Source organism: Dermacentor silvarum, chromosome 7, assembly GCF_013339745.2.
Source record: "Dermacentor silvarum isolate Dsil-2018 chromosome 7, BIME_Dsil_1.4, whole genome shotgun sequence".
Taxonomy (NCBI): Eukaryota; Metazoa; Arthropoda; class Arachnida; order Ixodida; family Ixodidae; genus Dermacentor; species Dermacentor silvarum.
This window is the reverse complement of record NC_051160.1, coordinates 36,985,710-37,003,350: the sequence shown is the minus strand read 5'-3', so window position 1 is coordinate 37,003,350 and position 17,641 is coordinate 36,985,710. Positions and strand designations below refer to the sequence as shown.

At 44.5% G+C, this 17,641-nt stretch overlaps 1 protein-coding gene across 1 annotated transcript; it reads left to right on the top strand.

The window, feature by feature from the left end:
- Positions 1–141: 141 nt before the first annotated feature.
- Positions 142–12,718, top strand: LOC119459460 (tissue factor pathway inhibitor 2-like). The gene is made up of 4 exons (XM_037721231.2): positions 142–282; positions 4,356–4,544; positions 6,654–6,833; positions 12,290–12,718. Exons 1-4 carry the CDS (start codon positions 210–212, stop codon positions 12,481–12,483), a joined length of 636 nt encoding a protein of 211 aa, XP_037577159.2. The 5' UTR covers positions 142–209; the 3' UTR covers positions 12,484–12,718.
- The last annotated feature ends 4,923 nt before the right edge of the window (positions 12,719–17,641 follow it).

Here is a 17,641-nt window from a genome sequence, read left to right as displayed (position 1 = left end):
TCGCAACAATGCTACTGGCTTTGCATAGCAACAGTTGCTAACAGCGCAGGTCCTCTGCCTGCAACAATGATACAATGGTCCTTTCTAAAACTACACCTGTCATGACATCATAGAAAATGACGTTTGTATAACAACGGCGACCCTTGTTAGGAATTTGTACGTCCAGAAACTCTGAGCCCCTTGCGCAACCTCTACTTCAACGGCTCACAATGAATGTTCGGTGCATCTGCCTTGTTCTTCTCGTTTGCGGAGGTGGTGTGCATGGCAGATGTTTTACCCCATGTACGTATATGTTATTCCCGTTCACACGAAAAGTGAGGGCAATATCACTGGTATATTAAAAGAACATAACTATACCTATTAAGAATGTGAGCTCAAAAGTGTGGCATTTCAACCTGAAGTAGCAAGAATATAAAACAAAAAATAGACACTAAAGAGAACCTTGCCGGAGGGCCCAACATATTCCCCAACCTTGCACCTGAAAAATGCTACCAACAGGTGATAATAAAGCGTCGATTGATTTTAGAGAATAGGTGTGGGTGAAAGTTCAAGCCTATTGAAATTGCGAGGGAAATCAGCGATGACGTATGCACTAAAGATCCAGTCAGAAAAATACAATTCATGCGTTAAAGTGTGCAATCGTCACAAGCCATTAAGCATGCCTAACGTCCGTGTTTTGACAGTTTGGCGTCCCATGAAAGTATTCAACGCTGTAAGTCAATTGGTGATAGTGTTAAGACGGGTGCATTCTGCGCTTTATGTTGTTTTGACGCAGTTTCTTACGCTGAGCTTACCTTTATATTGTAAATTATGGTTCTCAGAAGATATATTTTCACTGAGCGCCAATAACAGTAAAGAAAACAGTGAATGCAAAAATAAACTAAACGTCATGTACCGTAATCTAAGGTTACCAGGAAAACGCAATCCGAAAGTGTAATTTCTAGTACAATTGCTGTTCATGTATGAATGGAGTGCAATAAAACAGAAACAAAAGTTTCCGCTAAATGAAACTACCACTGTATGTAGTTTATACCTGAACGAGTTGGATAAATTGGCTACCGATAACTGAATTTTTGACGTGGAATAAATTCGATGCATACCAAAGGATTGTGTCATTCATTGCCTTTGCAGTAAGTCTATTAGCTAGCATGAAATTTAGTCACGCTTGTTTAACTAGAAGTGATCATGGACTTGCTAATGACATTTTTCGCTCGATTTCAGTATACGTGAAAGAATATTGAAGGAAATCAGAAAACATGTAAGGAAGGAAGGTAGGAAAGAGTGGAGAAGGAAAGGCAGGAAGGTTAACCAGTTCAGCACAACCGGTTTGCTACCCTACAGATGGGGGCGGGATGAGGGGGAATGAAATATGGGGAAGAGAGAAAGAGAGCCCACAGCACAGCACACACATCGTCAGTCACATTGCGTCACTGTTGCGTAGTACATGACATCACTGTCACAGCCGCTTGTCCAAGCCCGTTTCCTTTAAAAACCTAAGTAGTCCCTTCGTCGCCTTCAGCTGCGATGTCTTCTGTCGACGACACGTGAGAATGGTTTCAATTGGCATTGGTCGATTGTCCAGGTGCGCTAGAACGGACGCCAGGGACTGTCTCGGAACATCATATTCAGGACAGTCGCATAGAATTAGTTCTAGCGTCTCCTCGCAAAGACAGGCATTGCAAAAAGCGTTGTCGGCCATTCCAAAAAGGAATGAATAAGATTTCGTGAATGCCACCCCTAGACGTAAGAGATAAAGCATAGTGGTCTCTCTTCGGCGGAGTCCAGTTGGAATACAGAGATGCATCAAAGAGGGCAGGTGGTAGTGAGGATTGATCCGGTTGGTCTGGCTGCTTGGTGTGCACCATAGAGAGAGCGTGATCTCCTGTGCAAGCACTCGAAGTATGCTGGCTGCGTAGGACCGTGAGAGCAGTATGGCCTCTTCCTGTGTGTCATCAAGAGCTGCCCGAGCGGCATTATCGGCGTTTTCATTCCCTATGACGCCGCAGTGACTGGGAAGCCACTGAAACGTCACGTGTTGTCCTTTCTCATGCGATGTATGGAGTAGGTATCTAATATCGAATACGAGCTGTTCGTGTGGCCCGCGACGCAGAGCTGATAGCACAGATTGTAGGGCTGCCTTTGAGTCACTGAAGATTGACCATTGTCGACGTGACTCCCGATTGACGAAACGAAGTGCAGCGCGAAGAGTAGCTAGTTTCGCAGATGTCGATGTCGTTGGGTGGTTAGTCCTGAAGCTAATGGTAATAGCTCTTGCTGGGACAACCACAGCACCGGACGAACACTGGAGGTTTGTGGAACCATCAGTATAAATATGTACGCTGTCCGCATAACTCTCGTGTAGAAGAAGCAGATACAGTTGTTTCAGCACAGGTGACGACAGCTCAGATTTTTTCTTGATTCCTGGTGCACTGAGATGTACTGTGGGGCTAATAAGACACCAAGGGGGTATCGATGGTTTAGATGCAGCGGTGAAGCCCGAGAGAAGTTTGTCGTAAATTTCATAGCTACTATCGATGTCTAATAGGAGTTTCTGGTTTTACTCTGTCAACATACTTTCCGAAGATATTATACGCTGTAGTACTGCTGAAATAACATTGTGGTTCATACGAGCTCTCTTATCCATCAGTGATATTGCTTTTATATTTCTTTCTCCTAATCAAATTTCTGTTTCACAAAGACGTCAGATTTCTTACTCTGCCACCCGACCTGGTGACGCCTACGCATGTCAGAAAATTTCCTCGCAAACACACGACAGCTGTCTGTGGATAAATGTACCAGCAATAGCGACTGCTGAAACTTCGATGAAACATTAAGTTTTGTTAGTGCGGCAGCCAAAATCAATCATTTCGCTTTTGCCCAACTGTTTTTCAATACAATCGCTTTAATGCAGGTATAACCTTCAAAATATTTGACTAACAAAAATATACATTTTTATCAATTTTAAGTTTACGATACGTATCGGCGTATGTGAGTTTTGCATTTATCATTCCGTATAATGAGAGGCTGGATTTTGAGCAGCCGATTGTTCGTTTATACCTGAGCCCTACAAGGTTCAAACGGGAATAATTTTTTGAAGTGATGCATAAGTGATGCTGAAGCGACAACTTTGATAGAAGGCTAGAGGGAGTCTACAACCTTCATTGGCTTTACACATTTTTTACCTACCAATTACGATGGCTTCAAATCCTAGTCCATCGATCACAGTCAGAGACAGACAACGTATTTACAATTCAATCAATATGAAAAGAAATTACATAACCAATGTCACGATGAATGTTGACGTCGACGCAATTTCTATGGAAGCAATGCAGAGGTACTATATATTGCCCGCACCGAAACGCGCCACGTATGATAAGCGTATGCAGCTGGGGTTGTCCCACTTCCCTCTGGACGCATTGCGTTGTTTAGCAGCATGTCCGAGAAGTCCATGCATAGTGCATATGCTAATTATATATAGAGGAAGCTATCTGTATATACATGTTGCGGGCTTGATTCTGCTGAACAAGGAATACATTTTGTTAAAGAATTTTTTTTTCATAATTGTAGAGTGGCAGATATTCGGTGATACAAGTTCGTCCGACTGTTGGTTTCGAACCAGGGTCCGTCAGCAGAGAAGCCCAATGCTCTACTCATTCGACCAGCCACTACCCACTCATCGAAGATAATGGGAAAACGGTTAGATATATAGATAGGCAGGCAGACAGACACCGGAGAGTACGTTAAGTAGTTTGAGAACGTTTATTGTATGAATCCTTTGCAAACAGGCAACAGGTTCTCTTAGCACAGTAGCTATGGACTGTCTATTGAGCCAAATGGCGGGAAAATGGTTAGAGACATAGACACCGGAAAGCACGCGAAGTGTCTTGTTCTAAACCAAGTCATTGGAATACCAATGTGCAGAATGTGCATGTTTATTTTGCATCGGGAATGATTGAACCTGTGATGCATGTACTATACATTGACTCTTAGAATGCGAGGATTTAAATAGGCGTCTCTATACAAAGTCGTTGATATGGGAGTCATGCGGCTGGCGCAAGTGCTACCTAGAGCAGGAGAGAAAGAAAATGTAATATTGAGAGGTTGTCTTTTATTTAGATAGCTACACTTTGAAATGCGTCCTAAAAAAGAAAAAAAGCGGTTATTTCTCGCACAAAGCAAATGGAAACTGTTATTAAGGGGAATTTGAGGCCATAAATAAGCTCTGATTGAAATTGCTAATTAAGTCGTGGTAGTTTTCCACGACAAAAAAATTACACACTTGCAATACGTCTGTATGATGGCCGAAATTTTCCCAATCATGCAAAAAAGCTAAATAATTTTGCCTTTATTTACAGCCTTTCTATCAAAGAAGAAAGATTCAGGAGCGTGTCTCAAGAAGCCTGATCCAGGGTCATGTAAGGCTATTATACCAAAATGGTATTATGATCAAATGGTCTCTGGATGCAAATTGTTTATCTACGGCGGCTGCAATGGAAACAACAACCAGTTCGCATCGGAGTTAAAATGCCTAGAATACTGCCAGCGTGAGTACATACAAAATAACTTTCTCTAGACTACTTTTTTTTTTTGTTTTGAAAATTGTCCTAGTGCATCAGATTGTTACAGAACAAAACGTTTGTGAGCGCCTTTTTTTTCTTCATCGATAAAAAAGTCACAAACTGCCAGTTTTGCTTTGAAATTCTTAAGAATTTTACTAGCTCTACAACATAATAGCTTGTCGAGAATACAGCTGTGAACGAAATAAAGTAACCAGAACCTTAAAAGTCACAGTGACGTTTCACTTTTTGAACGTGGGTTACGCGCAAGCCTATGGAGGCCGCGAACATGCACAGCGAGAAACGCGGCGTCGACGCACTAAAGGAAAGTGCGTGAACGCGGTGATTCTGTTCTCCACCTCCAGGCGCCTGCCTCCTCCAGCGCTCGCTTCCTTCGCGGTGATGAACATATTCTCACCGATTTGACAAACGGGGCATCTACGCTTGCACGTAACAAAACAAAAACAAAGGCAAACAGTTGGATCCCAGGCCGATGACCGTTATGATGAAAATTCTATTAGAGAAAATAGATATACATGCTATACAGATCAGGGTTTTATTGTGTGCCTTTAGCTGGCGTAGACTACGCTGAGCAATTTACCAAACACCCATTCCCTTCGGGGTCACACAATGGAACGATCTGGTTTCCCGTATTTCCTACGAAATATTCGCATTGCCGATATCTCTCATGTATGAGTACTCGAACAGATTTTGTGATTTGTTTCGATCGACAGCACTGCTAGCAAGTGGGACAAAGTAGATGAGCTACCACTCAAATTATTTCCTGTCCTTTACGCGTAATCCTGTGCGTCGAAGTAGGTTTTACAGCGAAGCTGTTAAGGGCTCACTCTTCGATGGTCGAGTCCGGCAAGAGAAAAAACCTAAACCTAAAGGCCTTAGCCCGTCCCCTGACGCACACCTGGTCTGGTGTTCCTCTCCAATCTCGTTCTGACGAGTGCACGCAGCAGGTCGCCTGAAGTAGCCGCCATCCGCTCAGTGCCTTGCCACCACAGAGACCACACCGCACCGCAGCACGCAGGTCATAGGAGGGTAAGATCGCAGATGATCCTGATCGTCGCTCTAACGGTGCCTCCGCCGCTACCTTTGGCAACTGACCTCGAGCTCACGAAATCTCACCGGAACACTGGACACCGCTCACCACGTCCTCTCGAGTCGTGTGTGTAGAACCACGCACTGCATCGCCACGGTAGGACGGGGCCGCTATGGAGGTGGTGTCAGCGCCATTGCACTCATGACGTCACCTGCGCCAGCGGTGCCCTTCTCGAACGGCGACGCCGGGAGCTACAGCAGAGCGTAGGAGACCACGCCACCACCAGGTCCCGCGCCAGGCTCTATGACGGCGACGTAGGAGGAGCCGGAGGAAGTGATCGTCACCAAACATCAGGCGTGCAGCTCGCACCATAGAAGTGGTCACGCAGCAGGTCAGGGTACGAGTCACTACTGGCTGTGGAACGGGCGCCGTCAGCCTTGCCCACCACCATAATCCATCCGGGAACGCAGCCGGGGCCCCACATTACGGACGCCAATGTGGGAAACGGCTCGGTCCCGCAGTACACGCCGGCAGGCTTCAATCTCGGCCGGCCACACCCAAGGGCGCCCAGCCGCTAATCATGTCGCCGTTCCCACAATATATATATATATATATATATATATATATATATATTCCAAAGAAATTACAGAGATTGAAAAATTGTTTAAGGGAGAAATGCTGGGACAACTAATTTACCAGAGCACTAAGCCTACATGCGCTCCAGCGTTAGACCAAAACAAACGCACACGTCGGCACGCACCTACGGGAGAAAAGCGTAGTTCGGCTTCCGTCGCAGATAGGCTGACGCGTCGCATCCTTGCAATCTTGACGTCTGGGATGTAATTTTCTACAACTATGATTTCTGTATCTCCACATTTACATGTTCTTGCAGTGTTCGCACCTCTCAAGTTCAGGTAAGGGTGCTGGCAACAACGATTGTATTTAAACAAATGTCGTGACAACCGCACTTGCTGTTAGTGCTTTTACTTCCCCGTGAGATTGAATCCCAGAGAACTAGCCCAATTTTCTGACTTGCATATCTCCAGCCAAGATGAAGAAAATACCAGTCTGCAGCTTGAAACCAAAGCCGAGACAATGCGAGTCCAAAGTCAAATATTGGCACTTTAATTCCACTGAGAACACCTGCCACCGTCTTGAAGCTGGTCTGTGCCCAACATCTGGAAATATGTTTTCATCTTGCGAGAAGTGCATGAAGAGATGCAGTGGTAAGTGCTTGCTTTAGCATCGCAACATTTCCGTACAGGTAAAACTGGAATTTTTCAATTTCTGCTTAGCATTTAAAAAACTGAGAAACGACCCTTATTCTTGTCTTAGATGTCTGCTAGTGGCACTCGTTCCTCGGCGTTGGTGTGCCCTGGTGTAGGGCGGGAAACCGAACTCAGAGGAGCTAGCGAACTGAACTGGCGGCAAACCGCCACGCGGAGGAGCGACCGAGGGAGTGAAGGAGGGCTGGGGAGGGTACGATGCGTGGCCCCCTAGCGGACGGCGCATGAAGTGCACCTTACGCTGCCCCTCCGCGGCTGAAGTGAGAGCACGTAACGACCGCCGGTGCGCACGAGCGAACGACGGTGCAGGTGTGTGCCGGGAGAGAAGCGAGAGACGAGGGAATGACGTCACCCCTCTGCTGTGTTAGGCAGACGTTCAGGTGGTGTATTGCTCTAATTAGCTTCTTCTTTATTTTATTAGTAATGAGCGGGCACCCCTTCTTTAAGTGTAACGTCACTAATGTGACTTCTCGTCTTGGAGTTTCACGGGAACCTGCTCTGATGCGGTGGGCATCTAAAGTGTATGATTGTGTACTTTGGTGTACGGCAATTAGAGTTTCCTTAATTGTTTCTTATTATTCCTGACAATTAGCTCTTCACTGTACTAAACATGTGCTCTGATGTGATGTATAACATTAACCATAAGTTGAACCATCGCTATCTACCTGCTTTTATTTTTTAAGATTTATTTAGAATTTCGTACCACCTCTGTGACAAACTGGGAGTCGGTCCCATTCCGGAAGCTGCTGCACAATAAACAAGGTATCACTCGGTGCTCGTGCCATTAAAAAGGCGACAAACAGTGTCAGTACTTGGGAAGCCTTATCGGAGCGAACGTTTCGACAAGCCGATAAGTGACACGTGAACGGTGTTAATTGCTTTTTTCCTACGTCTGGTCAGAACTGAGTTAATATTATCCCTCCTCACGCATGTTTTTTAGAAACCATTAAATATTAATTCTACTTCTTTTATAATTCACTGCTATATGATCCTTATTTCAAATATGAGTGTTGTTTTGTTTACTCTCTTGGAATCTTTCCATTACACCTCTCAGCTTTGTATGAGATATAACCTCTTTCCCATTACTTCCATGCTTTTTTACCTTTTTGTTCTTTACAAGAAAGCTTTGGATACAAAATTTATTTCTTATCGCTTCTCTTTGAACTCTCAAGGGTAAATCGCTACCGTCTTTTAACGCAATACTAGCCACCGGATCGACAATCGTCTTTCTCACGAGATCTTCGTTTGATTTTTACTTTTCTTTCAATATATGCCATATGCTTTTTTTTGTTTTTTTAAACAAACAGTACCGGCCAATCCCTGGTCTATTTCTGTTAAACAGTATGCCTTATTTTGTACAAATTCACTCCTCTCACTCAGCCATGACCATGCTTTTTTTGCACCTCTTACTTTTTCACGTAGAATGAACTATAGTAAACGTTGCAAAGGCTATTAATTGTTACTGTAAGTCACAAGCCCCATTTTGACAGAGTTTGCACTAGGTCGAGGTTTCTGTTTTTCGCTGACGGATGATTGCTCGTTTCTTGAGAATTTACCTTGCTTCAATTACGCAGTCTAACATATCGCACAAAATAGTGTTTCTAAAAGGTGGGAGAAGGGTGTAGAACTCCTTACATTAGCGCATCAAGACCACCATCAGCATTGAACTTTCAAAGGTAGGTGTTAATTTACCTGCTTACGCAGCAGAGTTGTGAGTAACTTCGCCAAAATTTCAATAGTCAAAGTATTCAGCGTTAACATAGTTAAAGGTCCCATGGCTCGAAAAATACAAAAGCTCCCACTGTTTGGCATTACACTACGCTTCACTTCACAACCAAAGGGACGAAAAAGAAGCAGTTGATGAGCTGAGACCGGGAGGGTACGAACTATGTTTTCCAAGTGTTGCATTATTCCTTACCCCGAGTAATAATCAAGTATATTTGACGGACGAGAGATTACGTGTTGAAACTGAAGCGCTCACAAAGGGCACATGGTACAAGAAATAAATCACCGTAAAATAAAATTTCAGCTTGAATTTGTTCTACACATGATTATTGCTGTTAGCCGAGTATACATGTACAATATTTTGCTGAAATAAACGGAGTTGAAAATTAGCGCTTGTTCTTTACTTCCTCTGTCCTTTCTCCTTTGTGCTCGCTGCAGTTTTATCAGGGAAAATTAGTGACTCGAACCAGCTTTCAATTGTTTTGAAGCGTTACGTGTTCTGTCAAAAAACGCTATAATAAAAATGCTGTGCTGAGTGTAATGTTCAGTAACTTCATGATAAATTGCACAAAACTGTTGTTTGTAATCGGCATTTGTAAATTTTTTCGTTCTTTGTATAGCGTATGCCGCTATATTTGTAGACAATACTGCGCAATTTTTAAATGTACTACGTGTAAACTCACCCACCATTAGTTATTAGCAAAGCATTTGCATTACTAGCAAAGCTACTACAAAGCACGTTTTCCGTGGTTACTTTTTCCTGTTGTGTACAATTTGGGCACGTACTGCTGTGGTAAAATTAACCAAAGCTTCACAGTGGGTTTGTTCTTCATGGTGGCTACAAAGGCTTGTACAGAAGACAAAAAGTATAGCTCACACTTTGCCAAATTTCTGGCCGGAACATTCATGCCGTCTGGCAGTGTGGCATCACAAATATTGAAGCATCAGCCGCGTACTTGTGCAACTCCAGTAAAGGAAAACCTATCAAATCTAGCTATCATCGATCCTCGGTCAATCTGGGAACATCATTATTTAATAATGAGGAGCACACTGCAGCTAAGTACACGCTCGTAAAATATTGTACGTAGGAATATACGTATGTGCGGCAACTTCAGGGAGACGTTACTATTCGCATTTCATTTTGCACCTTCAAGGGCGTACAATGCCACCTTTCACTGTAGAAGTCATTTTGCGAATGTAAAAGCGTAATTTATCATTACCGCTTTTTTTCCTCCACAGTGTCCATATAAAGAACATTGTGGAGTGATTGCTCCACTGCCACGGCATTCGCCGTGTTCAAAAAATGTTGGGCGTTATTGTATCTTTCGGTGTGGCTGTTCGCTTGCATACAAAGCTGGCGAATCTCAAACAAAGTTACTCAATTTTTTTACGCAATCCATGCCTGCCTGAGTGTTGGGGCACCATTGTACCTACATATTACATTCTTTTCTTGCACACTGGCCTTCTCATTGATGATGGGAAAGTAATGTGTGCTGGAGGCGTGGTCGTGTATTTCTATGCGTGTGGTGGGTGCTGGAATGTAGTGTGGGTACGGCTCGAGCAAGCAGCTTCAGGAAGTAACAAAAAGAGCACCTATGAGCCTGTTCTTGACATCGTGGCACTAAGCAAATGTACCTATACGTTTTCTTCTCCTCTTAAAAAGGTAATTTTGTTCTCAATTACCACCTCACTATTTTAGGAACATTCAGCTCTTATTGCACTGCATGTCTTGCTTTTTGTCTTGGCCAGTTCGTCACAAAGTAATATAATTGTGGAAACAGCGCATCGCGTTTAAGACAATAACAGCACACGGAACGACAAGCTATGGCTGCTCAGGCATTGTTTTCTCGGTATTTCACTACAGGTTTACCCTTTATTTGCATTTCCTGAGGACAAAATTCGTATATTATACGTACGCAAGGCTCCCATAGTCAATGACCATAGCGGCAACCTCCCATGAATGTTATATAAACAAACAAAAATTGCAGCAGCCGTTGTGCAAACAAGATAGAAACGTTTTGAGAAATGAAGTCACTTTAAACGAAAGTTATGTAAAAGAAGACAAAAAAAATTAAACTAACAATGCCACAAAGTACGACACAAGAAGGGTGGCGTTGCACATTATTTATGTAATATCTTAGAGAGCTTTTAATAATTGTTCACGAAGGAATTGTCTCCCCGTAGACGCTAAGTGTTTTCATTACTCAGTCGTCGCTAAGACTGAGCTCTTAGTGAATTTGGCAGAATTCATGGCAATGAATACTTGGGAATTTCAAATAAAGGGATTGTTATTTTATTTGTGTATACATGAAAGCAACGTCATTCTAACTAAACAGGCCCATTGTCTCCAGGATGAATTTACATAAAAACCGGACTTAAGGGTCGAAATTTCCAGCAGAGTGGAAAATGGTACAAAACGGTCTGTGTTGCATTTGTTTCGTAGGAAATACTTAGCACTGTTTATTCCTGCTAATCTGAAATTTTTGGACAAACCCACCTTCGTTCAGTGCTTATATTCTTCGCTGAGAACGAACCTGGTGAAAGCTGCTGTGCACGTATATCAGTGGAAACGGAACGCAGAAACGCTCATGTATCAAGATTTCGCGTACGTAAAAAATATTTGCAGTGGAAGCTCTACGCCTTAGTATTGGCGCACTTGTGTTACACAAACAGAAAATAAAAACAAAAAAAAACAGAAAATCTGAATGAGCAGTGCTAAAATGCAAAAAAAATATGAATTACATCAATGACAGAAGCCAGATAATGAGCAAATACAAAAGTTTCTTCTTCTTTCAAGGGTTTTACGCGCCAAAACGAGTTCTGATTATGAGGCACGCCGTAGTCGAGGACTCCGGATTAATTTTGACCACCTGGGGTTCTTTAACGTGCACTACAACGCAAGCACACGGGCGTTTTTGCATTTCGCCTCCATTGAAATGCGGCCGTCGTGGCCGGGATTAAGTACAAGAGCTGAAAATATCAAGACCATAACGTAAGGTATTTTTTTTGAGTCACAAGTCGCGTTATAGCGTTGGAGGTGCAAGAGCAGTTCACGTAGAAAATGCTGGGATTACGCAAGTTTTGGCGAAGCATGCAGAACGTTACTGCCGATAGTAACCGCTGACAGGAAAACTGGTTATAAATTAGTTTATAGGAGAATAATAATCACGATATTTTCACTTTATTTCTAGGGGCCTTGTTTTCTGCCAAGATTTAGGATCCCTCTACTAAGAATCTCTCATAGCCTTGCTGTATATTTGTAAGGTCCGACATCATACATTAGCATTCAGTATTAGGTGATAGACTAAGTATTAAGCTTTTCCGCTACAACCGTAACCAGAAAACCACCTCGAAATGCGCACCTGGTATTACAAATGTCTGGATAGAATAAATGTTTCGGCTCATATGATATTATCATGCAGCAGAAAATGCTAAGTATTTCACTTCGTTGAACAGTTCAGCAACGACTATGATATATTCTCAGGAACAATCTGACGATACCAAGAAAGTGTGACAAAGTCATCCTGAGTGCTGTAGTGATAGTTTCGTGGCATCCAATATCATCACAGTGCTAGTAGCCAAGACGTCTGCTCTTGTTTGGAGTGTGGAAAAAATTATGCGATGAATTACATGACATATGTTGATGGAAACGTTTTTCTTTCAATTTTCAGGAAGGAACCCGCTGTTACCGTGCAGTCAGGAATACAAAAAACTGCACAATACGTCAAATTCGGGTAGATTAACGCCGACGCTAGGGCGACCAGTTATTAAACCAGTACCATCAGAACCGAATTTTGGACACCCAACACCGATACCCCAGATTGGAAGACCAACTGGAGGCGAATGGGAGACAACCAGATTGTGAAGAGTGATGGCTTAACTACAGGAAGCGCAAGCCGAATTAGCAGCGTAAAAAGCCAGGCCGCCCAGAATGACATTCCACAAAGGTAGTCCAACAATGGAGCCAGAATGCATTTCGTCGCACCAACTGAAACAGGCATCTAGTCTATAGACTAGTTACATTTGGAGATCTATAGCACATCCACCAACCCCAGTACTACTGTGTTTTTGCTAATAAAAGGATCAGCTTGCTGATTAAGGCTGCGGAACTTGGGCGTCTTGTATGAGTGCTGCTAAATGGACCACGTTGCTACTAAAATGATGTACATAAGCAACATTCGGTAAATGTCCTTGCCACACATCCACAGTTAGAACAAAACTGTCATCCATTCGAGCATACCAGGAAACTCACTGAAGGAAACGCCTTCTGGCTACAGAGAAAACCCTTAGAGACTCATAAGGGGTTTAATTTGACGTTCAACGTTCTCTAGGGTGGATAACAAGTTTTCTTCTTTAAATATTTTACACCTCAAGGTTTACCCGAAACTGATCTGGAACTTCAATTGTTGTTCCTTCATGTATTGTTTAAGTTAGAAAGGAAAGTCAACGAAACATTTCTTGCTGCACAAGTGGCTTAGTCGACCTGGGAATATTATTTTATAACGAACAAACAAGGCGTAGGGAATAGTCAATTGTGGAAGAGCTTAATCGCATCGTCTGCGCACATACATTATAGTTGCCAGTAGTGGTAAAATAAATTAGACGTGCTGAGAATGCATGTCACATAATTGTTTTCAGCGCAGCAATATAGGGAACAGAAAAGGATAACTGGCGATGGAAACACTAGGGAGTCTTGCTTTCTTCTCCTGCAGTCGTTTGTTATTGTTTATTTGTTTCTTTATTTTCGGGCTACAGAAGCATTCCTTATTTCAAGCACCAACTCACCCAAGATGAAGTTACTGTGGTAATGTACAACAGCACACTCTGATACGACTCAAGTCTTATGTTACATTTAACTCAGCACATCTATGTGACGAACGCATGCTGCCTCTCCTCTCGGTGTAGGCGGTGCAGCGTCCCGAGTCGGCAGGGGGCATTCTTTGGTTGTTTCCATCGACGCAGCCGTTTTCATCAGGGGCACCCAGTAGGCGACATTGCCCGACACTCAACGTCACGGGCAAACAAGCGCCCCAAGTCGGCAGTGAGCATTCTTTGGGTGATTCCCCCGAGGCCACCCCCTTCATCGGTGCCAGCCTACCTGGTGACGCGGCCCGACACTGGCAGTGACGCGATGAGAAAGAAGCTCACTAAGAAGCGACCACATCCGCCACCCTTCGTGGAAGTGGGGACCAGCGCGAAGGCCATTCTCCCGACCCTCGCAAGATGACCGTCGCGGTGAGCAAGAAACCAAGTCGACAAATTTCGTGGAAGGAGTATGAACTCCTTGTGTTCAAATTGCCTTCTCCTTGCTTCAGAGGTTGGACACCAGAGGCGGAGTTCTATGAAAACTACTACCGATCTGATTGGCCGCACAAAGTTCATCCAATTCCCTAGTGTAGGGAACTAGGGAAGACGAACTGCTTATAAGGGACATCTCGAGTGTGAGTGAAAGAGCCCTGACTAGAATCTGACTACTTGTTTCAATATGTAAATAAACGTATCTCTTTCGCTCCTACTCCTCGACGTACTCATCCCATGCCTGGCGAATTCGTGACTTAAACTCAACTCCGAGGCGCAACAGCGGCTTAATGGGAGGACCTTTGCAAGGAAATGCGTGTTGGCATTTGCGTTGTCTAAGTGCGCAGTTTCTTTTAGCTGTGCAGATGGAACGTCAGAAGCGTCGGAGTGGCGGCGCATCCGTTCCCCAACCTCATGTACTTAATGTAGATTAACTCATTAGGTAATATCCAGTTACAAAGAAATTTAATTTCTTACGCAGACTGACCCATTCAGGAGCTGATCGAGCAGTGGAAAGAAATTGAGGCAGCCTAACGGCACCTCTCGTCGGTACAGTAATTGCGTCTGTACGAAATCTTTCGCAGGTGAAATTGACTTTATCAACAAAGGCGATTTACTCATACTCAAGGAAATGATTCCATGTTTATACTGATGCTGATGTCTCAGAGCAGAAAATTTTTGCATTTCGAGATCGCCATACAATATGGACACGGTTTATATTGCTTTGGCAGGGATTTATTTCCTCATCCACAACAATACTAATAGCAATAACCGAACTTTGAAAAAGAACTTGAGAAGAAGCTTTGCCTGTTTCGCATTGAAAATAAAAATACAAATAATCGGCTGTGCATCAAACGAAAATCGTTCATTGTCACTTCATTAAATAACGAAAAGCAATTTTTAACAGCTGAGCTGTTTAAGGTCGACGTTGAACCTTGCGGAGCGTACCCCAATAAACGGCGCAGCTGGGGAAGGAGCGCGCGCCGGGGCGAGTAAACTGAAAACATATCCCACGCAGAAGGGGGACGCAGAGTTGCATGCCTATTGGCTCTCGCCGCAGGTCACTTTCACCAGCATGCCGGCGACCAGCGCAACATTGGCTTCCGAGACTTGAGGTTCGGTTTACGCGACGCGAGCGTCCGCTCTTGCACAAGCGGATACTGCTGTCGTTTGAGTCCCGGGGCCGCGGCGGAAGCCGCGGTGCCGGGCGCTGACGCGATGCCGCGGTCGTTGGGGTGTTGGGGAGCGCAGCGTAGCAGCACCCCAAATAAAAATATTGCTCCAGTCAGGTAGACTGCTCCCTCCCTGATACTGAAATTATATTTGGATCATCAAAACAGTGATGCGTTTATTTAAGAATAGCCGAAGGACGGGAAAAGGCAGACCACTGTCAACCGCCAGACATGTAGGCTCAACTGTGGCTGCTGCTTAAGGATCGATGTTATTCCTAAATAAGCGCTTCACTGTTGTGATGATCCAAATATAATCTCCGTATCAGGGAGGAAGCAGTGTACCTGACTGGAGCAGTATTTTTTTATTTGGGGTGTTGCTACGCTGCGCTCCGCAACACCCCAACGACTGCCGATTCAAGTCGGCACCCGGCACCACGGCTTCCGCCGCGGCAGTTGAGGCACAAACGACAGCAATATCCGCTTGCCCAAGAGAGCACGCTCACATCGTCGGTGGGTGGACGACTAATCATCTGCTACACCTGATACAGCGGCCCCTCTCAGCGTGCGTCGTCGGAGCAGCGTCGCGTAAACAAACCTCAAGTCTCGGAAGACAACGTTGCTCTGGGCGCCGCCATGCTGGCGGAAGTGGCCTGCGGCGAGAGCCAATATGCGTGCAGCTCTACGCCCCCCTTCTGCGTGGGATATGTGTTCCGTATACGCCGCCGGGGCGCAGGTGTTCGGAGAGTGACGAGGGTGAGAGAGGAGAAAGGCGCGCGCTGAGCGGCAGGTAGGTGGAGCTAAAGAGAGGGTAGCGATGACATAGCGGTGGAGAGAGTGAGGAAAAGTGTGCGCCAAGCAGTAGTTGAGGCGCAGATTAAGAGAGAGAGAGAAGTGATGACATAACCATGACGTGCAGGGTTCTCCTTAGGTGAAGAGAGCGGGCGCTGGCGGCGGCGTCATTCTGCCGTGAGCATGGCTTGGACGAAGAAGCAGCTTTCTCCCGAAGAAGAAGAGGCGCGGCGTCAACGGGGTCGTGATACTACTCGGGAGCGGCTTCAACGACGGCACGCAGATACGGAATTCCGAGCAAGGGCTTCTGAAGCAATGTGACAGAGGAGGGTTAAAGATCCCGAATCTACCGAGAGAGAAGCTGCGTCTCAGCAACGCTAAAATCAATGTTAAAGCAAAGGTAAAGCTAAGTAAAAGCAAAAGTTAAAGCTAAGTAAGAATTCAAGTTACCGCTAAGTATAAGCCAAGCTATAGTTAAGTAAAAGCTAAGTAAAAGCTAGTATAAGCCACCAGCTGCGCTGTTTCATCAGTCTTCGCGACGTTAAGCCTGGGAAGCTGGCTAAATTTTTATGGCGAATAGTTCTAGGAGGCTTATGAGAGGTGCAAATTATGTAATAATAAACAAAACTATTTTGCATCACACTTCTGGAACTGAGACTGAACGAGGGAAAACATATATTCTAATCACAGAAACCAAGTTGAATCTCCACAGCAACAGCAACTATGACCAGTATCCTGGCTGCAACTTCGTTACAATTGCTAAGTCAAGCAGGCCGCACTCAACGCGCAGGTGTCGGTTGCGGATGAGACTGCTATCGATACTAATATATATTCGGCTATACACCCCTTTGAAATCTCGGCACATTCACTTTGGGGGTGGGGGGTTGCCCCATGAATAGACACATGCCAATATCGAGTTCGCAGTACCGAAGTTGTTTGTCTGGACTTCATGCACTGTGACCCAGTTGTCTACTAGGACAGACGGTAACCAGCAGCAAGTTGTATATGAGGGCACGTACACAGTGGCCAACGTTCTTAGGTCGGCGATAGTGCAGCCAGCACATACTTATTGGCCCAGATTGGCTCTCCTCCCATAAACATCCAGGAACATACGAACCGCGAGGTGGGGAAAGAGCCAAAGGAAGCTATCGTTTAGAAAAACTGGTATACGTACGTAATCCAGCAATTTTGTTTGCAATTGTCACTGTTCTCTTTATCCTCCACCTTGTATTCCCATGTCCCATTTTGCCTTGCTCGGGCATTAAATCCTCACTAAAATATTGCATTCTCTTGGGTAAACGTTGTGTTTTTACAAGGTAGGTGGGACACCCATGTTTGAGAAGGAAGCAACCTAAACAACCTATAAGGTCGCCAACCAGGAGCCAATAAGTAGTAGTGAAAGCGTTTCTCAGCGATGAAATACATCGAACAGAATATAAAGAATGCTGTCCCTAATTTTACAGCAATCAGAAGGAGCGCTCGCTTCGTAGAGTATGCCATCCTTGTGCGAATGTTTGCTTTGTGTGCTAGCGCTGTTCATGCCATAAATATTGGCAAAGCTAGGTATATCAAATGCGAACTTCGCGGCCACAGTAACCGGACAGGAAAAGCGATGTTCTCTGGCGATCAATTTTCATCCCGGTACAATGCTGTTTCTTCTTATTCGCATAAAACAAATGGTGCTATAATTCCAAATAAAGCTGTAAAGGCCGACCTATTCCAACTGTTTGCTATGCAACAATTGTACTGAATGTAGGGTGAAGA